This window comes from Petaurus breviceps, unplaced genomic scaffold (genome assembly GCF_028583685.1).
Source record: "Petaurus breviceps papuanus isolate PSGF00001 unplaced genomic scaffold, PetGlider_PUasm1.0 37, whole genome shotgun sequence".
NCBI classification, from domain to species: domain Eukaryota; kingdom Metazoa; phylum Chordata; class Mammalia; order Diprotodontia; family Petauridae; genus Petaurus; species Petaurus breviceps.
Genome location: NW_027186296.1, coordinates 38,968,951 through 38,989,897, shown reverse-complemented (window position 1 = coordinate 38,989,897; position 20,947 = coordinate 38,968,951). Strand labels below are relative to the sequence as shown.

At 44.8% G+C, this 20,947-nt stretch overlaps 1 protein-coding gene across 5 annotated transcripts in view; it reads right to left on the bottom strand.

Moving 5' to 3' along the window:
* The window catches only part of CILP (cartilage intermediate layer protein), a 20,844-nt gene extending 553 nt beyond the window's left edge, over positions 1-20,291 (bottom strand). The window contains exons 1-9 of one of the 5 annotated variants that reach the window (XM_069098293.1): positions 19,996-20,290; positions 17,826-18,009; positions 14,489-14,590; positions 13,178-13,447; positions 10,356-10,535; positions 6,505-6,819; positions 5,512-5,620; positions 5,064-5,221; positions 1-2,614 (exon numbers count right to left, since the gene is read on the bottom strand). The exon at positions 1-2,614 is cut by the window's left edge and continues 553 nt beyond it. In XM_069098293.1, the coding sequence (XP_068954394.1) occupies positions 240-2,614; positions 5,064-5,221; positions 5,512-5,620; positions 6,505-6,819; positions 10,356-10,535; positions 13,178-13,447; positions 14,489-14,590; positions 17,826-17,892 (3,576 nt within the window). In that variant the 5' untranslated portion in view covers positions 17,893-18,009; positions 19,996-20,290 and the 3' untranslated portion in view covers positions 1-239. Of the gene's footprint in view, positions 2,615-5,063; positions 5,222-5,511; positions 5,621-6,504; positions 6,820-10,355; positions 10,536-13,177; positions 13,448-14,488; positions 14,603-17,825; positions 18,010-19,995 lie in introns of all 5 variants that reach the window. The other 4 variants (XM_069098294.1, XM_069098292.1, XM_069098291.1 and 1 more) reach the window with 4 other exon arrangements.
* Positions 20,292-20,947: the final 656 nt, after the last annotated feature.

The window sequence follows — 20,947 nt, the reverse complement described above, 5'->3', positions numbered from 1 at the left end:
TGTGTGTGTGTGTGTGTGTGTGTGTGTGTGTGTGTGTGTGTGTGTGTTGAGAGGGGCCTACAAAGGGACTTTGCTTGACATAGCCTTTCTGAATAAGTTGAAGCTAGCATGGGGGCAAAGACAGTGACATCTGGAACACACAGCAAATTGTACTGGGCCGTATGTACTTAAATTAACTTGGCAGAAGTTTACACTTTGTTTCCACAAGATATTCCATGATAAAAGAAACACCATAGGGTCTAGTTGTTGAGTGGTTGTTGTTGTTGTTGAGCCCTTCCAGGAAACCTCACAGAGCCTGCTCCTCCTCGACGCCGCTGTCCAGACTGACTCTCCCTCTCCTGCCTCCGCCCAACTACTCTTCCTCTGAGGGAGCCTGCGGTGGCCCGAGCTGGGGGGCTTTGGAGGTACTGAAAGGCACTCTGCCTCCCTACCTGCCTCTCTGCACAGTTAAATGTGAGAGCGACCCCCACATTACTCTTCATGACTCGGGAGGAACCATCAGATGTGCCATCAAAACACCTGCCTAGGGCTATCTCCTTAGCTGTCCGAGGGTCCTGGTCTGTGACAGTATAGATGCCATAATTGTGCCCAAGTGGGTCTAGTGGTGCCAGCATGGTGTACTCACTGGTATCATTGTTAACTGCTAAGGGGAGGTGGTTGACCAGGTATTCATGTAGCATGCTGTTCACACTGGCCCGGTGACAGCTTCCCTGGGGGATAATCTTGACCAGCGTGCGATCTACCCGGTCCTGGTCATAAAGCATACCACTACATTTGAATTCTAGACAGGCGGAGGAGACATTGGGTTGGTCCCTATCTCGGGTGCTCCTCACATCCCGGATGCCATAGAGTTTCCCCACTGTCTGTCGATGTGTGCCACCCATGTTTCGTGACCTCACATTCACCTCCAGAGCCCCCACAATCTTAACTTTGATATAGCATGCCCGGAACTCCATAGGCTTGGGCCACCATGCCAGGTAGTCCTCTGTCCAACTCATAGGGTCATCTTCATTGAAGGTGACAGTGTTGTAGTCGTACCGATCTCCCTCTACCCTATAGAACCTGAAATGGGGTGCACTGTGTGGGGCCTCTTCACATTCCCGGAGGTTCTCAAAGGCATAGATGGGACCATTGCTTTCCTCAGCTGTATTTGGTCTTGGTTTGGCCATGTTGATCTGGAAGGCAGTTTTCTTGACTTTGGGATCGTCATGGTCTGTCCTTCTGTACTTGAGCTTGTTGAGATAGGGCTGGGGAACTCCAATGGCATTGGGGTTGAATTTGGGTGAAGACTCCACAGCTTCCAGCTCTTCTCCACCTAGGCTTGCCAAAACATAGGCAGAATAGGCATCTGGGGACTGATCATCACAGAATGCAGGCAAACAGGCACCATTGGGACCTGTAATGACACTATCAAAGCGGCCCCAGGCTCTGGGGTTAGAGGAGAAGCCACTTCTTGGCTCCAGATTGATTACAGAGACTACAACCCCTTGGACCTGCTCACTGGGAAGGAACCTCTCACTCCGGTAAGCCCTCACCTTAATGTAGCACCTCCTGCTCTCAGGAACATCAAGATTGAAGAGTCTTCTCTCACGGATCTCCATGTTTCCCACCAGGAAGGTTCTCTCCTCCCTTTTGTTTCTCCTCTTGTTCTCAAACTTGAAATCTCCTTCCTCTTCCCACAGCCCCGTGTCGGGATTCAGTGACCATAGTTTCATCGTAGGTATATGCTCCGGCATCTTGACCTGAGCAGAGTCAAGATGTACCTTCACTTTGCCTGCATTAAGTGATTCAGTGGCAGCTTCATCTGTGAAGTCTACAGAGAACATGCCATATGTCCGGAGCGGGAATGTGTCTCCTTCATTGTTGATGAAATTCAAGTCGCTTTGGGTGGCTGTGGCCGTGGAGATGTTCCGTGGGTCCAGGAAAGTCACACTGGCCTTGACTTTACCCCTGTAGAGATCCCCATTCTGCCTATAGAAACTGTTGGAAGGAATTTCTAGTTCTGCCATGGGATCTTCTCCATCCATCTCTCCCAGGGGGATGATGTTGGTCTCTGTGGACTCCAAGGTAACTGGTGCTTTCTTCCTGAGCATCTTAATCTCATGGAATATTGCACTGCCCTTCTTATTGAATGGAAGCACTTTTGTGGTGTTCACAAACTTCTGTAGCCGGTCCACAAAGGTGAGTACCAACCTCTCAGTGTCCTGGGGCACATGGAGGGTGAAGGTCCCCTTGTAGCCAGTCATGCTAACTCTGTGGTTCCCCATGTAAATGTGACCAAACCTCATGGGCTCCCCATTATCTGCTGCACTGACTCGGCCCCTGACTATGCTCCTTGTCTCTGTACACTTTTGACAGCTGCACTCTGTGGCCACCTTGGTAGGGAGGGTGTACCCACTACACTCGATCTCCCTCTCTTCCATCTTGGACGTTCCACAGCAGCTTTCTGTGGCATCTTTGCATCTGAGCCCATTGTCATGCTGCCCAGCACATGTCTTGATTGGGCATCTCCCCACATCATAGTAGAAGGAGTTGGTGGCTTTCTGGAAGCAATCATGAGGCAGCTGGATGAAGTAACTTTCAGGGGTTGGGTTGCAAGGAGGCTCATTTGGCTCTGTTAAGGTAAATGATGTAAATACCATAAAAGGTTATTTCATATTCATATGTATAGTGCTGGGGTGGAAATTTCCATTTCCCATATCCTAGCACCTGGGACAGAGACAATACCCAGACTAAACACTAGCTGGAGGCCCCAGGACCTCTTCCTCCTCTGCAGACAGAACTGTATTCCACAGGTTTAAGGGGAAGGTGGTTCAATAGTCTCAGAAAAGTTTCTCTTTAATGCCCATAGTCAAAGGGTCTAGGACTTAAGTTTAAAAAGGCACTATAGATAGCCTTAATTTACCTATATTAGACAGGCATCATTAGAGTCTTGGCAACTGAGAGAAAGGAGACCTATATCAATTATCAACTTGAGGACTATTTTGTTTTTATGAATTTGACAATGGAGAGCTTGAGTGAGTGACCCATTTTTAAAGCTCACCCCCCCCCCACAAGAACAAAAAACATATGACAGGATTGTTGGAGGGGAGTGTAAACTATATTGTTTGTCACTTTCCACGGTGTAAAGGGACTAATAATGATGAGAAATGACCTGGAATCCCCTACCTGCTGATTTGATAATACGAAGATTTTCTGCTTTGGAGAGTGAACTTATTATATTTTTCTATATTCTTCATGCCAGAGAGGAATCAGTAGTGTCCTAGATGATGTAAGTTGCTGCTGTTTCCTCTCTGCCCTTCTCTCAACACTCAGATTAGAAGGGCCCCATGACTTGGAGAGAGTCTTGACTCTTTCAGGGACCTCAGGCTTATTTGGTAAATAAATACCTTCTCTCAAACCACTGAAAGCTAGAACAATGGAAGCAACTGCATTCCCCAAAAGAAAACCCAAGTTAGCCACAAACTCATGATTTACCATTCTCTGATTTTAATATCTGTCAAAACATTTGTTCTTTGAGAATAGGCACTGTGTTCTTTGTCAGGAGAATCCTTTGTCAGGATATCCCTACAGGATATCCTTGGAATTTGTTATATCCATTGTATTTCTCTCTGTGTATGTATGTATCTGTATATATTTACATTATATTATATTCATCTATATAACCATCCTTTATCTCAGAATGTGCCACTGTTGGTAACATTGGCTTTTTCTATTACTATAAAAATCGCTACACTGGGTTATAACCAGTGTTCCATCCACCCTCCACATTCTGTCCCTTATAGTGGCATTGAATAATGCACCATGTGAGAGAACATGGTTGCCCTCCATTTAGATGACTTCAAAGAGGCAGGGATATACCCAACTTCTCTGTAGCTAAAAGAGTACTGGACTCAGCATCATGAGACCTGGACTTGAGGTTCATCTCTGCTTCTCATTATATATGTATAAATTAAACAAGTCACTTAACCTCTCAGCCTCAGTTTCCCCAACCATAAAAATTCAGATAATATGAATTGTATAGCCTACTTCATGTCTTTGTTGTGAGGATCAAGTATATAGAAAAATGTTTTGCAAATTGAGTGCTTTACAAATATACAATTCTGCTATTCTTTTTTTTTATTCCCTAAATCATTGAGAAGCAGAGTAGTATAGTAGACAGTGGTCTAGCTTCAGCATCAAAAAAGCCTGGATTTATGTCTCATCTCTGGCACATGTTGGCTTAGAGACCCAGTGCAAATTACTTACCCTCTCGGTGCATTAAGGAACTCTCTGAGACTAGAAATTGCAGGAAAAGGTGTCCCATCAGCACTGACAGAAGAAATTCCTCATTGGGAACTCACTACACCAATAAAATTACAAGACTGGTCCTAATAATAATAACATTATGATCTATCATCCCTGATACCCTTCTTAAACCTCCTTTTATTGTCTTAAAGCCACTTCTTTTGAGAGTTAATAAGCTTTGCCTAGTTCTAGTATCCCATGATTCAGTGAATGAGCTGACCCCTGCAGGGTCAAGACTGATTGTGTAGAGCCTGTCTTTTTAAGACATAGCATGGACTATTTCCCTCTAGGTGTATTAGCTGACATTTGCCCTCCATGAATCTTGTCTGGCTCCTTTTCCCCCACCCACTAAGAGGCCTCCCCTCCTATGAGCATAATGAAGTATATTTGTCCTCTCAGCTTGACATTTCAGTATGAAGAAAACCAGAGCATCATCTTAGACATCAAAGCTTGATGTAAAATGTATGTAAATGACTTCACATGTATAAGCTACATCCAATTGCTTGCCTTTTCTCAAGGAGATGGGGAGAGGAGGGAGGGAGAGACAGAGAGGGAGGGGGAGAGAGAGAGGGAGAGAGAGAGAGGGAGGGGGAGAGAGAGAGAGAGAGAGAGAAAGAGAGAGAGAGAAAGAGAGAGAGAGAGAGAGAGTGGAACTGAACATTTTTAAAAATAAATGTTAAATTTGTTACATATAATTGAGAAAAATAAAATACAATGTAAATGGAGATCCACTGAGTGAGTGTGCTGAGGAAGTTCAGGACTGTTCTTGTCCTTACCTATAATAGATAGATGCGCAATCTGTGACTTCACAGCTCCTGCATCACTTTGGGCCTTGCAGAAATATTCCCCAGCCTGCTCCTTTTGCAGATTTTTCAGTATCAGGTTGCTCTCATACTTATATAATGAAGGGTCCAGCAGGGTATTGTTGTGGTACCTACAGAGGGTAGAGAACTAGTCTGGTCCTTCTTATTCCAACCCATCCATTTATTCCTGGAGCAGATAGCTTGACCATGTGGCAGCCACCATGTCCCTGGAAATACCAGAAGGACAAAAGAGGAGGCAGCTGTTAAATAGATAGCCCTGGAAGAAGGGCAAAAAATAAATCCCCAGGTCACCACAGTCAATTTTAAGACCATTCTTGAACTACCTTAAGGGAGATTCTGGTTTCCCTGGGATAAGGGTTAGCTAGAAGGAGGGGCTATGGAGCTGAATGATACTTCTTACCAGAAATACTTCTCTGGGCTGGGCTTCCCTGTGGCTTTGCAGCAGAAAGACACACTCTGTCCGGTTTTCCTTGCCTTGGTCTCTGGATTCTTCACAATATAAGGTAGCTCTAAGAGGAGAAATTAACCTTTGTATTTGTAAAATGACTGTGTTTTTGCTTTGATTCACACTCAGCCAAACAGAAATTATGGAATATTTGGGGAAGCTTTCCTAGGCTATGCCTGAGTTACCTGGAACTTCTAAGGCCCAAGGACTGTGTCCTGTAGCTCCACCCCCATTCCCTAGGCTGGGACAGAATCCATATTTGCCACACCCTCCTCTCATTCTAAGTCTCATGTCCTCCTACTTGGTACAAAACCAGAGGCTCTTATTAATTGTTTTAAATGCATAAAATACATGATTACAAAGAAAACCAATTCTATTGAAACAGTTATCAAAAGATAATTGTTTTAAACCAAGTTCATGGACCTAGGTTGAAAACTCTTATACTAGAAGTGCTAGTGAAACTTGTAAGATTCCCAGTGGGACAGGATAACTATCTTGGGCAGGGATGGGGTTGTTTCTTTCTCTTCTGGCACTTGAAGAAGGAAAGTGAGGAGGAAGGGTAATCCTGTGAGGCCAGGAGCCTCTTGGGAACTTTCTGGGATCTTTACACATGCCTTTGGCCTATCCCAACTTCCCAGACTGGTCTATCCTAGGACAGCCTCTGTGACCTCATTGCATCATTACTTTGAGGTTTAGAGGAACCTAAACCCCTTCCAAGAAAACTGACTATCCTCTAGTATGGAGATTAACATTTTTTGGAACAATCTGATGAAGCTTATAAAGACCTCTCAACCTCAGAATCATTTTTTTAAAAGCATAAAAATACATAGAAAGTCAATTGTATTAAAATATAGACATTAAAAATATTTTAAAAAATAATTTCATGGATCCTAGGCTATGAACACTTGTTTTAGATTAACTTCTAACCCAAGAGGGGTCAATAGGTACCTGCTCTTGCAAACTCAGCACTAACAGTGGCCATCTTCTTGTGGGTCTTGGGCATCGTCAGAACAATTGGTGCAAACTTGGCTTTGGTGATTTTCAGAACAGTTTTGCCATCAGGACACAAGCCAGGGATTCGAAACCTCCCGTTGCTATCAGTCCGGGTTAGAGGCTTAACCTTCTTGGTCAGCAAATGGACAGTGGCTCCTGTGGCAGGGCCACCCCCAGGCAGAGAAATAGCCCCATGCAGTACAAAATCCTCACACATGCAGGCATCACAGTCAGCATTCACCTGGCCCATGGCGCATGACATGTCACAAACTGGAGAAGGAAAAAAACCAGTGACCATGAACAACAGTTGGTCTGATAGCCCTTGTCACATCGTGCCTAGATCACTGCAATAGCCTATTGATGGGTCTTCCTGCCTCAAGTCTCTCCCCACTCTCATCCATTCTCTAGCCACTGATGTGATTTTCCTAAAACTCAGGCTGATCATGTCACTGCACCCCTTCCCACTCAACAAACTCAGATGACTTCCTATTGCCTCTGAGAGCAAATACACAAAATCCTCTGGTTGGCATTCAGCCCTTCATAACCTAGTCCCCTCCTACCTTTTCAGTCTTCTCACAACTTACTCTTAGATCAAGTGACACCTCTTGCTGTCCCAGGTTGGGGCATTCTCTCTGACTGTCCAACCCTGCCTGGAATGCTCTCCCTCTTCCACCATGGCCACTGACCTACCTGTTTTCCTTTAAGTCCCAGCTAGAATCTTACCTTCTACAAGAAGCTTTCTCCAACCTCTTCTTAATTCCAATGCCTTCCTGCTATTAATTATTTCCACTTATCTTGTATGTAGCTTGTTTTTATATATTTGTTTGCATGTTGTCTCCCCCGTTAGATTGTAAGCTCCTTGAGGACAGAGACTCTTCTTTTTTTATTGATTGTATCCCCATACTTAGCACGGTGCCTGGTACTTAATATTCATTGATTGATTTTTTTCCTCCCACGTAGAGGGGAAGAAGTGAGGTGGGGATGAGAAAAGCCAAGTGAAGAAGGGAAATGAAATTGGGACAACTGGAACATCTCCATTTCTTTCCACCAGTCAATGCTTTTCCTCTCCTTCAGTGCTTTGTTGAAACTTGTGAAGACCTTAGAAATCATCTGGTACAAACCACTTATTTTACAGAGGAGGAAACTGAGGTCCAGAAAGTAGTCAAACAAATAGTAGCAAAATGAGGTCTAAACTCAGGTTTCCAGACCCTTGTGTTCTTTTTCCTACCCCAAGCTGCCTCTCTGGGAGAGCTGCTCTGATATCATCTCACCCCAGGGAGATCTTTCTTTTACTTGTCATCTTCCTAGCTCTTATGGATTGGTTTTGTGCTGCCTTACTTTGTACTTAGCCCTGGGCTTGAAGTAAAAAACCCTGGGTTTGAATCCTGGTCATTTAATCTCTCTGAGCCTTAGTTCTCTCATCTGTAAAATGGGGGTAATATTACTGGCCTCATAGTGTTTTGGGGAAAGTAGTTTTAAACTCTTGAATTTTAAATCTTTCTTAGAGCTATCACCATCATCATCATCATCATCACTACAGAGTAATTCTTTTTCTTCTTCTTTTAAATATGTACTCATCCTGTCTCACCAACTGGACTTAAATTTCTTTTGAAGACAGACCATGTCTCCTCTGTTAGATCAGAAACTGCCTCAGGAAGCAGTAAACAGCCTTTGTCATTGGATGTGTTCAGGAAGAGACTGAGTGACCCTTAGAATACTGCACAGAGAATTCTTGTTTCAAGTGGAGGTTAGACACACTCCATTCTAACTCAGAGATTCTAGGTTCTAAGGGCCCCCGAGCCTATAGATTTACACACACAAAAGCTATCTGGTCTAACCCATCCCTGAGAAGGAATAATACCCCTGAGAAGTGGCCATCCAGATTCCCCTTAGAGATTTCCTGGGATGGAGAATCTCCATATAGTCTCCATCCTGAGATAATTTATTCTGCTTTTGAAAAGTCCTCTAATTGTTAGGAAGTTTCTTCTTGCATCAAGCCTACATTTGCCTCTCTGTATCTTCTGCCTGTGGCTCCTTGCTCCTTCCTCTTCATATCAAGCAGAACAAGTCTTTCCTCTTTCACACAGTAGGTCTACAAATACTTGAAGGCTGCTATCTCCACCTTTCTTAGTACGAGTCTTTGTACATAGTGGGTAATCAGGATAATAATGACTGATGGATGGGCAGGTTCAAGTAGTAGGCATAGCCCACATAGCCATCACCCAGGAAACAACTCCTGAGGAGAAGGATACAGTCATCCTCACCAGCTGCCAGACAACTGCAATCCACAGGTCAGGCAAGCCAGCCTAGCTGAGACAGGAGAGCACTCCGAAGGAAAGACAGGAAGCAGCATGGACTGGAAGGTCAAACCACAACCACCATCTTGATCACCATCTGCCCTCAGACCCCCTAAAGAGAGTTCTGAGAGCCTTGGGAGAAGCAAGACTTCTAGTCCAGTGCCCATTGGCATCATCCTGGGAGGCAACCCCTGTAGAGATGCAGCTGGTAACTAACTGCTCCTGCAGGGCCTACAGCCACAGCTACTGAAGACCCAGGAAAGAAAGTCCTTGTCACCCCAGTCAGAAATTGATGTGATTTTCTTGGTAGAAATGACGTTAAAGGAGAGGCATGACCATCTGTTTTGCCACTGTGCCTTAAGGATCATGGGACCTTTCTATCTGACTTAGAGCTAAAACTGTCCCTATGTGTTGTCTCCCCCATTAATTAGAATGTGAGCTCCTTGAGAGCAGGGACTGTCTTCCTTTTCTTTTCTTTCTATTTTATTTATTTAAAATTTTATTTTTAAAATTTATTATCTTTCTTTTCTATGTGTATCTTCTGTGCTTCACACAGAGTTTTCTACTCAGTAAGCATTTAATAAAGGTGTTACTCATCCATTCACAGTAACTAACATTTATATAGTGCATAAAGGTATGCAAAGCTCTTTATATTTGCTACTTGATCTGAGCCTTACAGTAGTGTTGTGAGGTAAGTGCCATTAATATCTCCATTTTATACATGAGGAAACTGAGGCTAGGGGACTTATCCAGGGGGGGTCATGTAAGTGTCTGCAGCAGGATTTGAACTCGGGCCCTCCTGGCAGTAAGTGCAGTGATTTATCCACTAAACTACGTAGCTACAGACAACCTCGGATTGGGATATTTATGTCAGTCAACAAGAATTTATTAGGCTCTTACTATGTTCCAGGCACTATGCTAAGTGTTGAGAACACAAAGAAAGGTAAAAAATACACATTCTGCCCTCAAGAAGCTTACATTCTAATAGTGAGAACAGCATGCAAACAACTATATACATATAAGATATATATATATGTGTGTGTGTATATATATATATATATATATATATATATATATATATATATATATGAAAGGAAATCTCAGAGGGAAGGCGCTAGTGAAGAGGAGGGGAGGGGGTGACAAGCAGGGCGCTTACAGAAGCTGAGACAGGAGCAACTCTTGTTGCCTTCCCTTTCTCTGGAGAGAAACTTGAGGCTTTCCCTTCTTAACCCTCACCCCCCTAGGCCTTTCTGTTAGCCCTCCATCCCTCTGGACATCCCACCCATTCTCATCTATTTGCTTCTCCTCTCTGTCTCTGTTGAGGGAGGAGAAGGGAAGGAGGCTAAGGAAGATGAGAGGTGTTAGGGGAGCTTATAACAATAGCTTGTTTCTCAACTTTGTACTGATTTTCATACCTAAGGTATGTGACTGACAGGTCAGTAAGGAGTGTTTCCAGCTGGGATAGAGGGATGGGGTGGGCAGGAGAAGGAATAGATATGCTGCTGGTACCTGCACAAGCCGGGCTTACACAGAGCCGGCCCTCCTCTGTGGCTTCACTGCAGAGCCAGGACGTCTCTACCATACAACTCCGAGTGCGGGTTTGGACACCAGTGTGACCGCAGGGGGCTGAGCAGTCACTCCACTGAGACCAAGAACTCCAGGTCCTCTCAGTCTCTCGGTGTAAAGATCCTATAAGACGGCCCAAGTGGAATCAGTTAGAGGGCTCTGTTCAGACTCCCCACATCCCATTTCTCTCTCTCTCATTTCCAAGGGTTATCTGCCCAGTGTCCCCCAGGACTTTTCAAAGGACATCTGCCAAAGGCCCTCAGTTGGCAGACAGCTACTTTTCACCATGCACATCTTCCCTAAGAAATACAGTTCTCCAGGGAAACTGTCTAGGAGAGTTACTAGTAAAAAGACAAAAGACCTAAGAGTCTTGCCTAAAGTTGGAAGGTAATGGGAAATTTGCAGTGATTTGCATAGAGTGCATGATGTGGTAAAAGAAATTCTTGCTCAGATACAAGTTAGACGAGGTAGTCACCAAGATTCCTTCTAACTGAGGTTCTGTGAGTCCACAAATCTATCCTTATGGAGTAAGAGATCATTTGCTGAACACAGCACCACTTTTAAAAATAGTACATTAGGAAAATAGGCACACTAAGCATCACTGGTGGAGCTGTGAATTGGCCCAGCCATTCTGAAAAGCACTTTGGGACTATACCCCTAAAACCTGCTAAACTGAATGCCTATTGACCCAGCAATACCACTACTAGATCTGTGCCCCAAAGATCAAAGAAAGAGGGAGAGGACTTATGTGTACAAAAATATTTAAGGCAACTTTTTTGTAGGGAAAGCAAAGTAAGAACTAAAGGAGTGCCCACCAATTGGGGAATGGCTAAGCAAATTATTATATGTTAATGTAAAGAATATTATCAGGGGCATAAGAAATAATGAAAGGAAAAGTGTCAGAGAATTCTGGAATGACATGTGTGAAGTGAGCAGAACTAGGAGTACAGCTTATACATTAACAGCATCATAAAGACAAACAACCCTGAAAGGCTTGAGAACTCTGAACAACTAAATGGTTAAAAGTGATTTCAGGAGTTAGATCATGAAACATGCTAGCCCAACCTGTATAGATGATGATGGACCAAGGTTGCATAATGAAACACATAGTTTTTGGAACACAGACAATGCAGGCATTACTTTTGCTTGACTATGCCTATTTGTTACAAGGCTTTTGTTGTTATTTTCCCTAATAATGGGGGAAGAGGTAGGAGGGAGGGAAAATTGATTTTTCTTAATTAACAAAATAAAATAAATCCAGCAGTATAGCAGGCAATACTTTACTAAAAACAAAACAAAAAACCAACTTGCTCTCTCTTGCCTGTATAGAAATAACCTGAGTGTCTTCACAGAGGTTGGCAGGCCCTGGGCCTCTTAAGTGGGTCTCTAACCCAGAGAACTGGGACACAGAAACAATCATCAATTTCAGTGGGGCTTGGAGTTGAGACCTCATCTATTGCTCTATTCCACCAAAATCTTGGTGAGTGAAGATCACTGGTCTTCAGCAGAAGACCACATGAAGGCTATAATAATCTATTCTCTCCAACCCAATATTAGAGTGTGTAGAGTAGGCAGTCTGGATTATGGTTTCTGAAATAAGAATTGGCATAAAATGCCCAACAAGGGGGAAGGCCTACAAGAGAAGCAACCCTGTGGCAGGGGGACAGGGGGCAGAGAGCTACGTGTAGACTCCATCTACCAATTTCATTACCCTCACTCTAAGTGACCTAAGGGGTGAACTCCTCCCATTTAATGAGTGCAAAATTTTGTGATCCTTGGGAGAAAGTTCCCAGTGGACTGCTGACCAAGGGCTCAAGCTGGGAAGAAGGTGAACAAAAATTAAGTTGATCATATGAACTAGAGATGAAGGTATAAGACATCTCGGGACCAGACCTTTACCAGGCACCCCCATCTGTAAAACTGAGAGGAGTCTTCATTCTGGTGTTCCACTATGGGAATGGTATATGTGTAACACATGAGAGAACAGCTTTCCAGAAAAAAAAAGCAACTCTTCAGGATACACTTTTAAATTGAATCTTCATTATTTTTTCCTTCCCTTTCTTATATCTAGACAATCAACAAACCAATAAACTAAGCCCTAATTTGTAAGAGTTACAGATTTCTGAGGTATAAGTGCCTGCCTTGAAAATGTATAATCTGCTAGTTCAATCAGGATAAAGGCTTTGAAGAACTCTAGAGATTCACTGACTTGCAGACACGCTCAGTTATTCACAAGCTGGCTTCTCCAATCCCCCAGCATCACTTGGTATCCATTCAAAGCATGATGAAGGCAAATCTGCACTCCAGAGCAAGGCTTTTGGATCATTGGATTTAGAGCTGATTTAGGCTCATAGGATCATATCTTTAAAGCTGGGAAGAAGGCCTTTAGAGATGACCTAGTCTAACATCCTCATTTAACAAAAGAGAAAACTGAGGCCTAATGAGGTACAATGACTTGTCCAAGATCACACGGAAAGCAAGTAAGTAGAGTTAGCATGCAAGGCCTAGTCCTCTGACTCCAGATCCAAGGTTCTTTCCACTATGCCAGGCCACCTCTGAATGATCGACCCTTTTCAGCTGATAGTGTTATCACTGACTATTATAAGAAGGTCAGGGAGGAGCATGGGGTATTTCTGTCCCCTTGTACCATCCAGAGCCCTAAGTTTCTGCTACCATTGTTTCAGGGAAATGATCTTCTTTCTTTGCCCCATAATGGGTGTGTGTACGTGCTGGAGGGCAGTAGAAGGTGTATATCCTTTACTCACCTGGGGGACAGAAGAATCTGACTGTGTAGTTGGAACAGTTCTTGCCTGGCAGCTGCTCCTTGTTTATGCACCAGAAGCCTTCATGAGGGCTGCTATGAACCCTCTGGCCAGTTCCAGCCACAGATATCCAGTCAGTGGTGCGGGCCTCAAGCCGCAGAGGCCTTGAGCACACTCGATCCCCATAGTAAAAGCGGATGGCGTCCAGCCGTTCATAGTCACCCTGTCCACCGGGGTGGTCAATGTTGAACCATGTTGTCCACTCCCCGGGACCTGAGTAACCAAGAGACAGGGTGGGGTTACAACTGGGGGTCATGGAGTTTCTAGGAGCGGCCTGTCCTGTTAGGGGGTGAGGATGGGGCAGGGAGTGGGCAGGAGAAGGAAGATGAAACAATATAGCCCCGAGCCTGGCATCCTAAGAATTCTCCTCTTCTAATTTGGGGGGGATCACTCAGTCTTGCCCAAGAGAAAGTAATAGGACTGGCTGCTTTTACTGTTAGATTAATCTTTCTAAACCATGATTCTTATCAAGTCAGCCCTCTGCACAAAAACCTTTAATAGTTCCCTGACACCTGAAGAAAATCCAAACTCAACCTGGCATCCAAGCCACTCCATGATCCACCCCAAACTTTTTTTAGCCCTACCTCCTACTCCATATACCCTAAATAGCGTTGAACTGTCCCACCTCCACATCTTTGCTTATGCAATGCTTTCTACCTAGGGCACCTTTGCCTCCCTGCTTCTCCTCCTTAGCTCTGCCCAGTTCCTAAAAAGCCCAACTCAAAGGCTACCTCTTTCCTCAAGTTTTCCATGATTCCCTCCATCTAGAAGGGATCCCTCCTTTCTCTGAATTCCCATTGAGTTTTGGGAGTTGGGAGTCAAACTCCCAATGAACTTGGTAGTTCATTTATGGCACATCCTTGTCCAGCCTTGTGCACGTCTCATTTCTCCTACTAGACTATAAGCTTCATGAGGGCAAGGAATGTGTCTTATACCACTTTTTGTCAGCCCACAAGATCTAGTGCAGGGCTGGGTAGAAGTGCCTCATAAATACCTTTTTGGTTTTATAGAAAAAATACTTTGAAAAGTGCAAAAATCCAATAATAATGCATGCTGCCCTCATTTTTTCCCTGGCCTAAATCTACTCCAGTGCAGGCACATCCTGGCTTTCCTCATCTTTACCTTTCTACTTATAAGGACATGGTTGGGCCCTTAGTAGCTTATGAAACAGTCTTCTCCCCTGCCCTGCCCACTTTCATCCCCCTCCTTCCAGACTCCCACTAACCAGGGGGCCCAGAGAGGTCAGTGACTCACTGTCTTCGGGGTCAGTAGGCTTGGCCAAATTGTTGAGGTTCCTCTTCCCTGGCTGAACTCTCCGAACAGACTGGGAAAGCATCATCTGCCTCATCCCAGGACCTGCAGCGGATACTAAATTGAGGGTTAGGGGTGCAAAGATGCAACGTCTGTAGGAAGAGAACTGGACCACTGTAACTGGCATCTGGAGGACCTAAGGGACCAGACGGGTCCTTCTTCCCAGATGCCCTGGCTACTTGCTCTGGGGAACCCAACATGTCACCCTGAGCAAAACTATGAAGTCTGTAAAGTTAAAAGTCTTTGGTAGGGCCATTCTTTCTTTTCTGTACCCTCTCCCTCACTTAGTCCACTGAACACCATTAAACACCCAATATCTGCATGCCGCTCTCTTGTATGGGAGAAAGTAATTAAACTCCTTCATACTAAAGTACTAGTGACTGATAGTGCCTTCGCGTGTTCTACCTCCTAGAGGGATTTGCATTTTTAAATAAGTTTGATCTTGAGATTCCTTAGACCTTTAGACACCAGAGATCATCTAACCCACCCCTTCTTTTTGTAAATGAAGTCACTGTAAGGGTCCTGCCTATAGTTATGTAGCAAGTTAGTAGCAGAATTGGGATTAGAAGTCAGATCTCCTGGCCTGTCCCCATCCAGTGCTCTTTTTACTATGCCCCATTGAATAAAACTAATGGCAGGAGTTCAGGGGCCTTCAAACCCCACCTATACATGACACTGCCCTGAGACTTCCTATGTGGGCCTCTAGGGATGTGGCCAGGCTTTGCTTTAGCACCAGCACAAGGGCCCAGGAGCCAGGAGTATAGAGATGGGGATTTTGCCAGCTCAGGGAAAGGCTCCTGCCCCTACCCCAGCATATTTATTATTCCTTTCCATCTTTCCACACTGCCTTAAAGCTCCTTGACAATACACAGTAACACAGGGCTACAGTGAGATTATAATGCTGGCCTGAGTCAGGGCACTTGGATTTTAGACTTAGCAATGTGACATTGGACAAGTCATTTCACCATTCTAGGCTCACTTTCCCTATTATGTAAAATGAGTGGAGGGAGAGGCAGATAAAATGGGCTCTAAGTCCTCTCTCAGCTCTGAAAACCTATGATTCTATACCTAACAAGTAGTGATGAGTCAAATACTACCAGCATGTGACCCACAACAGCAGGATCAATGCTCACACTAGACATTCCCTGGTTATTAAAAGTCCTTATTTCTCTATAACCTCCCTGGGGAATGATTAGATAATGGCTCTGATGATAATGGATATTTATATAGTGTTTTAAATGTTGTAAAGTACTTTATATACATTATCTCACTTGATCCTTACAATAAGTCTGTGAGGGGCGGCCAGGTAGCACAGCAAGTAACAGCACCGGCTCCAGTGTTGGGATGACCTGGAGATGGAATCCCAGGCTCAGACACTTAGCACCCACCCAGAAACACCTGGCTGTGTAACAGTGAGAAAGTTATTTAACCCCAATTGCTTAAAAAAAAAAAGTGTGAGAAAAGGGTTACTTTTGTCCCTATTTTACAGAAGAGGACCCTAAGGGTCAGGGATCAAAGTCACTAACAGTATGAAAAAGAGATCGGGGAACACATCTCTGAACAGCATTATTATCCCCCCACATTTGACCTGAATTGGCTCTGACCCCTCAGCTTAAGTCCTTTCTTAAAAATCTGGCTTCACATAAAATCTAAACTACTAAGGATTAAAAATATTCCACCCTGCCCCACCTCCATCCCCAGGGGCCTATTTTTTAGTGGGGCCTACTTTCAGTGGCTCATCTTAAATTCCAAAGGGAGCATTAGCTGTTGAAGACTTGCCTTCTGAAGGTACTCACTGCCAGACCTCATCCTTACCTTCTCCAATCCAAGTCATATGTTTATAATCATAGAAAACCATAGGATTTAGAACTGAAGTGAATTTTAGAGTTAAAATGGACTTTTAGGGACCATCTAATCTAACCATCTTATTTCACAGATGAGGAAGCTGAAGCAGAGGGCAAGTGACAGGCCAAGTCACACAGGTAATACATCACAGAGCTGAGATTTAAAGCCAGGTCCACCACCCCAGACCATCTTCCCAGTTCAGAATGGGGGGGGGGTGAGAGTAGAAAGACAGGAAGGCAGCCTCAGCAGCATAGTAATAGCTTTGAAAACCAATTAACTCTCATATTCAGAACCCAAATTAGAATTTTTTTTTTCCTGTTGCTTAATTGAGGCACAGGAGTTCTTTTTAATCAAACTAATTTGATTTTCTCCCAGATTGCTGAATGTTTAATCATCTTTTCAAGCTGCCAGCTGTCAGGATGGAAAATATCAAGGAAGAAACTGAGGGGGTTGGGGAAGGGGTGCTGAGACAACATTTGTTCAAGCACCTGTGTGCTGAAAGCTGCTGGGGAATGGCAATATGGGAGGGGGCATTTAAAACCACTTACTCTTGTCACCCATCTGAATAGTACAGTTTGAAAAAGGAGATTCCAGAGTTCCTAGCAATACCAAGGTAGTCTAAGAGCCCAGCTAGAGGAGATCCTTTCCCTTTCCTTTCCCTGTCTTAGGAGCAGAGGGGGCTGAAAGGAACTTTCCAGTTGATGGCCTGGCTCTTGGTCAAACTCTGTCCTCAAAGAAGACCAAAATTATATCACTATGCTAGAATAAAGTTTCAGTGTGTCTGACTGTGGTTTATTAGACCAATATGAGCTCAAAATGTTCTACCACAGCTTTAAGTCAGAGACTAGGTATGGATTGACCTTAGGACCAGGTAGTTCATCAGGCTTCATTGTATAAATTGCCTTCTTGAAATCAGGCATCAGAATACACATTAAACTGAAAGGATTTAAATGAAAATGGAAAGTGGGGGAAATGAATGTTAAAAACTAAAAATTAATTAATTAATAATAAAAAAAAAGAAAATGGAAAATGGGCCAAGACCCAAACTTTTTGAGTCCTTTGCCACTCCTTGGCTAGGAAGGACTACAATTGGAAATTAAAGTGGGCCTACAGTTGGGGTCTGGGTCAGGCATAGTTAATTCTAGCCTTTCATACCATAGGTGGGAGACTTATACAATAACCAGCCAGGACTCTGGAGGTCTCATGATGAGACATGCTACCCACCTCCTGACAGAAGGGTGAGAGACTCAGGATACAGAATTCAACCTATATTTTTTAGATATGGCCAATGCAGATTTTTTTTTTACTTGACTGTGCATATTTGTTACTAGGGTTTTCATTTTCTTTTCTTTTTCGTTCAGTGATGGGGGTTGGGAAGAGACAGAAGACAGAATTTTGTTCATTGTGGAGTATTCAGGAACAGTGGATACTTAACCTTTACCCAGTGCGAAGGTAACCTCCAGGATCAGGAGGGAGACCACCCATGCCTTCATTACTGCCATAGCTCCCTCTGGCCCCTGGATGGGGAGGGTGGCAAGTTGAGAAAGGGTGGCTCTGGACTGGTGGCCAGTCCTTCCTCTAAAGATAACTTTCCCACAAGTTTCTCCAGATTCAGTGACCTGTAAAGAAGGTTGGTTTTTATTAGATTCTCTGACCATTCTCTGACCATTTATGGTTTAAGGTAGAAGAGCTTCTCATGTTGGGAGGGCGGAAACATTGCAATTGGAGTGAGATACCTTCCTCATTGGGTCTAGGCCACACTGGACCAATGTTCTATTCCTCTCCCCCAGGTCAAACCAGGCAGATAATGCCCCCCCCCCATACACACACACCCTAATTTCTCCCTTGAAGCAAGTGCCCCATTGCTTCTCAGCTCACGCCAGCATGTGGAAGCTAGAGGATCAACTCGGCTTATTCTCACTACTAGTGCCAGTAACATCTAGAAAAAGAACCAGGGCTTCTCTCCAAAGGTAGACTCTGTCTTGAATTATTTATCAGGCACACTCTCCTCCCTTGCCCCGTTCCAGCAAGACTCCAGTGTACTATTTGTCATCTCTGTTCTCTCTGCTCAGATCCTCCCCCCTCCTCCTGCCCCCATCACATGTACCTTCAGTTCCCAGCCTCTCAAGGTTTGGGTCCTCTCAGGACCCTAAACCCTGCCCCGGTGCTCACCCTTCCACAAAATAAGGAGGCTATGGAATCTGTAGCCACAACACAGTTTCCATTCAAGGTCTTGTCCTTTCAACCTTTGCCCCCAACCACTGGAGGGGGGTGGGCACTAACTGGGAGAGGGAGGACAATCAGTATGGAAGGCAAATGAATCAGAAACAGACCCCTCCGCAAATTTATTTCCAGATGTACGTGGGATGCAGCTGGAACAAATTTCATTCGTTTTGTTTGGGAAGCCTCGAGCTGGAGGCCAAGCTGGGGGGCAAGAAATGAGGGCGAGATAATAGGGAGCTGAGAGGACTGAGTGTGAAAGCAGACTTGCTTCCCAAATGTCCTAGTCCTAGCCAAACCATGTGTGGATGCCTCACGTCCCATTAGGGGAACTCTTGGGTTTGGTGTTTTGTTTTTTTGTTTTTTTAAAGACTGTTTCAACATACTGTAAATCAGACTTGTAAAGGGAGATGTGGACCATCAACATTAGGCCATTTTTATCTCTCCCCCAGGGATTTGGCCAGACTTGAATCTAGCTGGTTCCTGGAAAACTAGGGCAGAGGGAGATTCAAAAATCCTTAACTTCAACCTCTGAAGTCCAGCTCAACTCCAAGGGTGGAGAAACAGCTGGGGGGTGGGGAGTGGGGTACAGATTCCAAATGGGGAAGAAAAGGCCGGATGGGAAGGGTGGAGTGACAGCCACCCATAAGGAAGAATAAACCACTCCCTTGGTTCTAGAAACCTATTTCATAGAAATTTAGACCTGGTAGGGGCCTCAGAAATCCAATAAGCCTCTAATATCACCTTCACAACCTACACATGAGGTAACCAGCACCCAGAGAGATGAGGTGGTGTTTTATCTAAAGTCACAGCACAACTGGGTGTTTTGCCTAAAGACTAGGTAGAAAGCTGATAGAGGGAAACAAAGAGGCCCAAATATCTGTCAAACTTAAATCTCAGCGTACTCTCTACAGAAACCAGGGCAGTCTCAGGTACCTTGTGGAAAAAACATTTCCCTTCTGGCAGCAACATGAGCTTTCCTAACCACATCCCCTGACTTAAAGCCTTTCCTGCCTCCACGTGTAACTAAAGCCAGTGGACAAAGCAGCTCCAGGGAACATCACAAAGAGAACATGAGATTCTCCGAGCAGGACCAAGACTAAAGGAGGCTGCTTGGTTTGGGCAATGGGAGAAAAAGGAGAAAGAAACAAGAAGGAGAGAGAAGGATGGATAAAGGTAGGACATTACGCTTTCCTACAACAAACAGTCTCACTGGTGCAAATTCCAAACAAGCTGGAAAGGAGCTTGCTCAAGTCTGGTTGAGGACAGGGAAGAACCTACTTAGTCCTGAGTTCTATGGAAAGGAAAGGTGATTGAGAGTGAGGGTGTAGAGCAGGTTCAGTGCTCTGAGGATGGGGATGGGGATAGGGAGAGCCATTGCTTACCGAAGTCCTGAGCTCAGCTCCTCAGCCAGGGGACTGTGTCTTCTCCACTCAGGCCAGCTGGCCCGCCCAGCTTATATAGCACAGCTGGTGGTTCAGCTCGTGGCACAAAGCCACGGGAAGCGGCAGCCGAAACCAGATCTGAGCCTGAGGAAACCTCAGCACCCACTCCCCTCCCCACAGCAGCCCACGGAGGCAATGATTTGACATCCAGACCCTCCCTCAGGAAACACTTTGCAAAAGGGGGGATAAAGAGTTTCTGGAATGCTAGAATTTGGGAGGTGAGAAGGATAGCACCTTGGGGAGCTGCCTGGGGCTCTGTGGAACATGAACAGTTCAGACAAAGGGGATGTGGAGAATTCAATATTTTCTGCTATTTTCAAAGTGGGTCAGGGCATTTTTTCCCCCTGTCAAGCTGTGGTTGTCACCCTCTTGCCCTCACTCCCAGAAATGGAGAAGTATTTGTTTAAAGCTGAGCTCAGCATTCTCTGAACTCTCATTCACAGACCTGAACAAGCCCAGAGACCCCTGAGCTTATCCCCTGTCCTCAGAGAGAGTCTATTGGGAGAGTACGTGGCCACAACTTGGACCCTGGGGTAGGAAGGTGTGAGGTGGAAGTCATAGAGAAGTTTTGCCTTCTTATTTATGCCTGAAATTGTACCCTTACTTCCGTCAGCACACACACCTACTCTATCCTGTGCCATTTGAAAGCCTGCTCTAACCCCTTCTGTGCCCCTCAAGAGTTTAGTCCCAACTCTCATCACATGGCACAACTGGGCACTTGCCCCGGCTTCTTCTGAGCCCTCTAGTAAATCTGCCCAGTGCACATGTCTGTGAGCGTGCGTGTGCGTGTGCATGCACATGTGTGTGTGCACGTATACACATGTGCAGCCAGACTTACCAGGAGCTGGAGGAAGCAGTTGCCTATGTGGCTCAAAAAAAAATGGTGGCATGT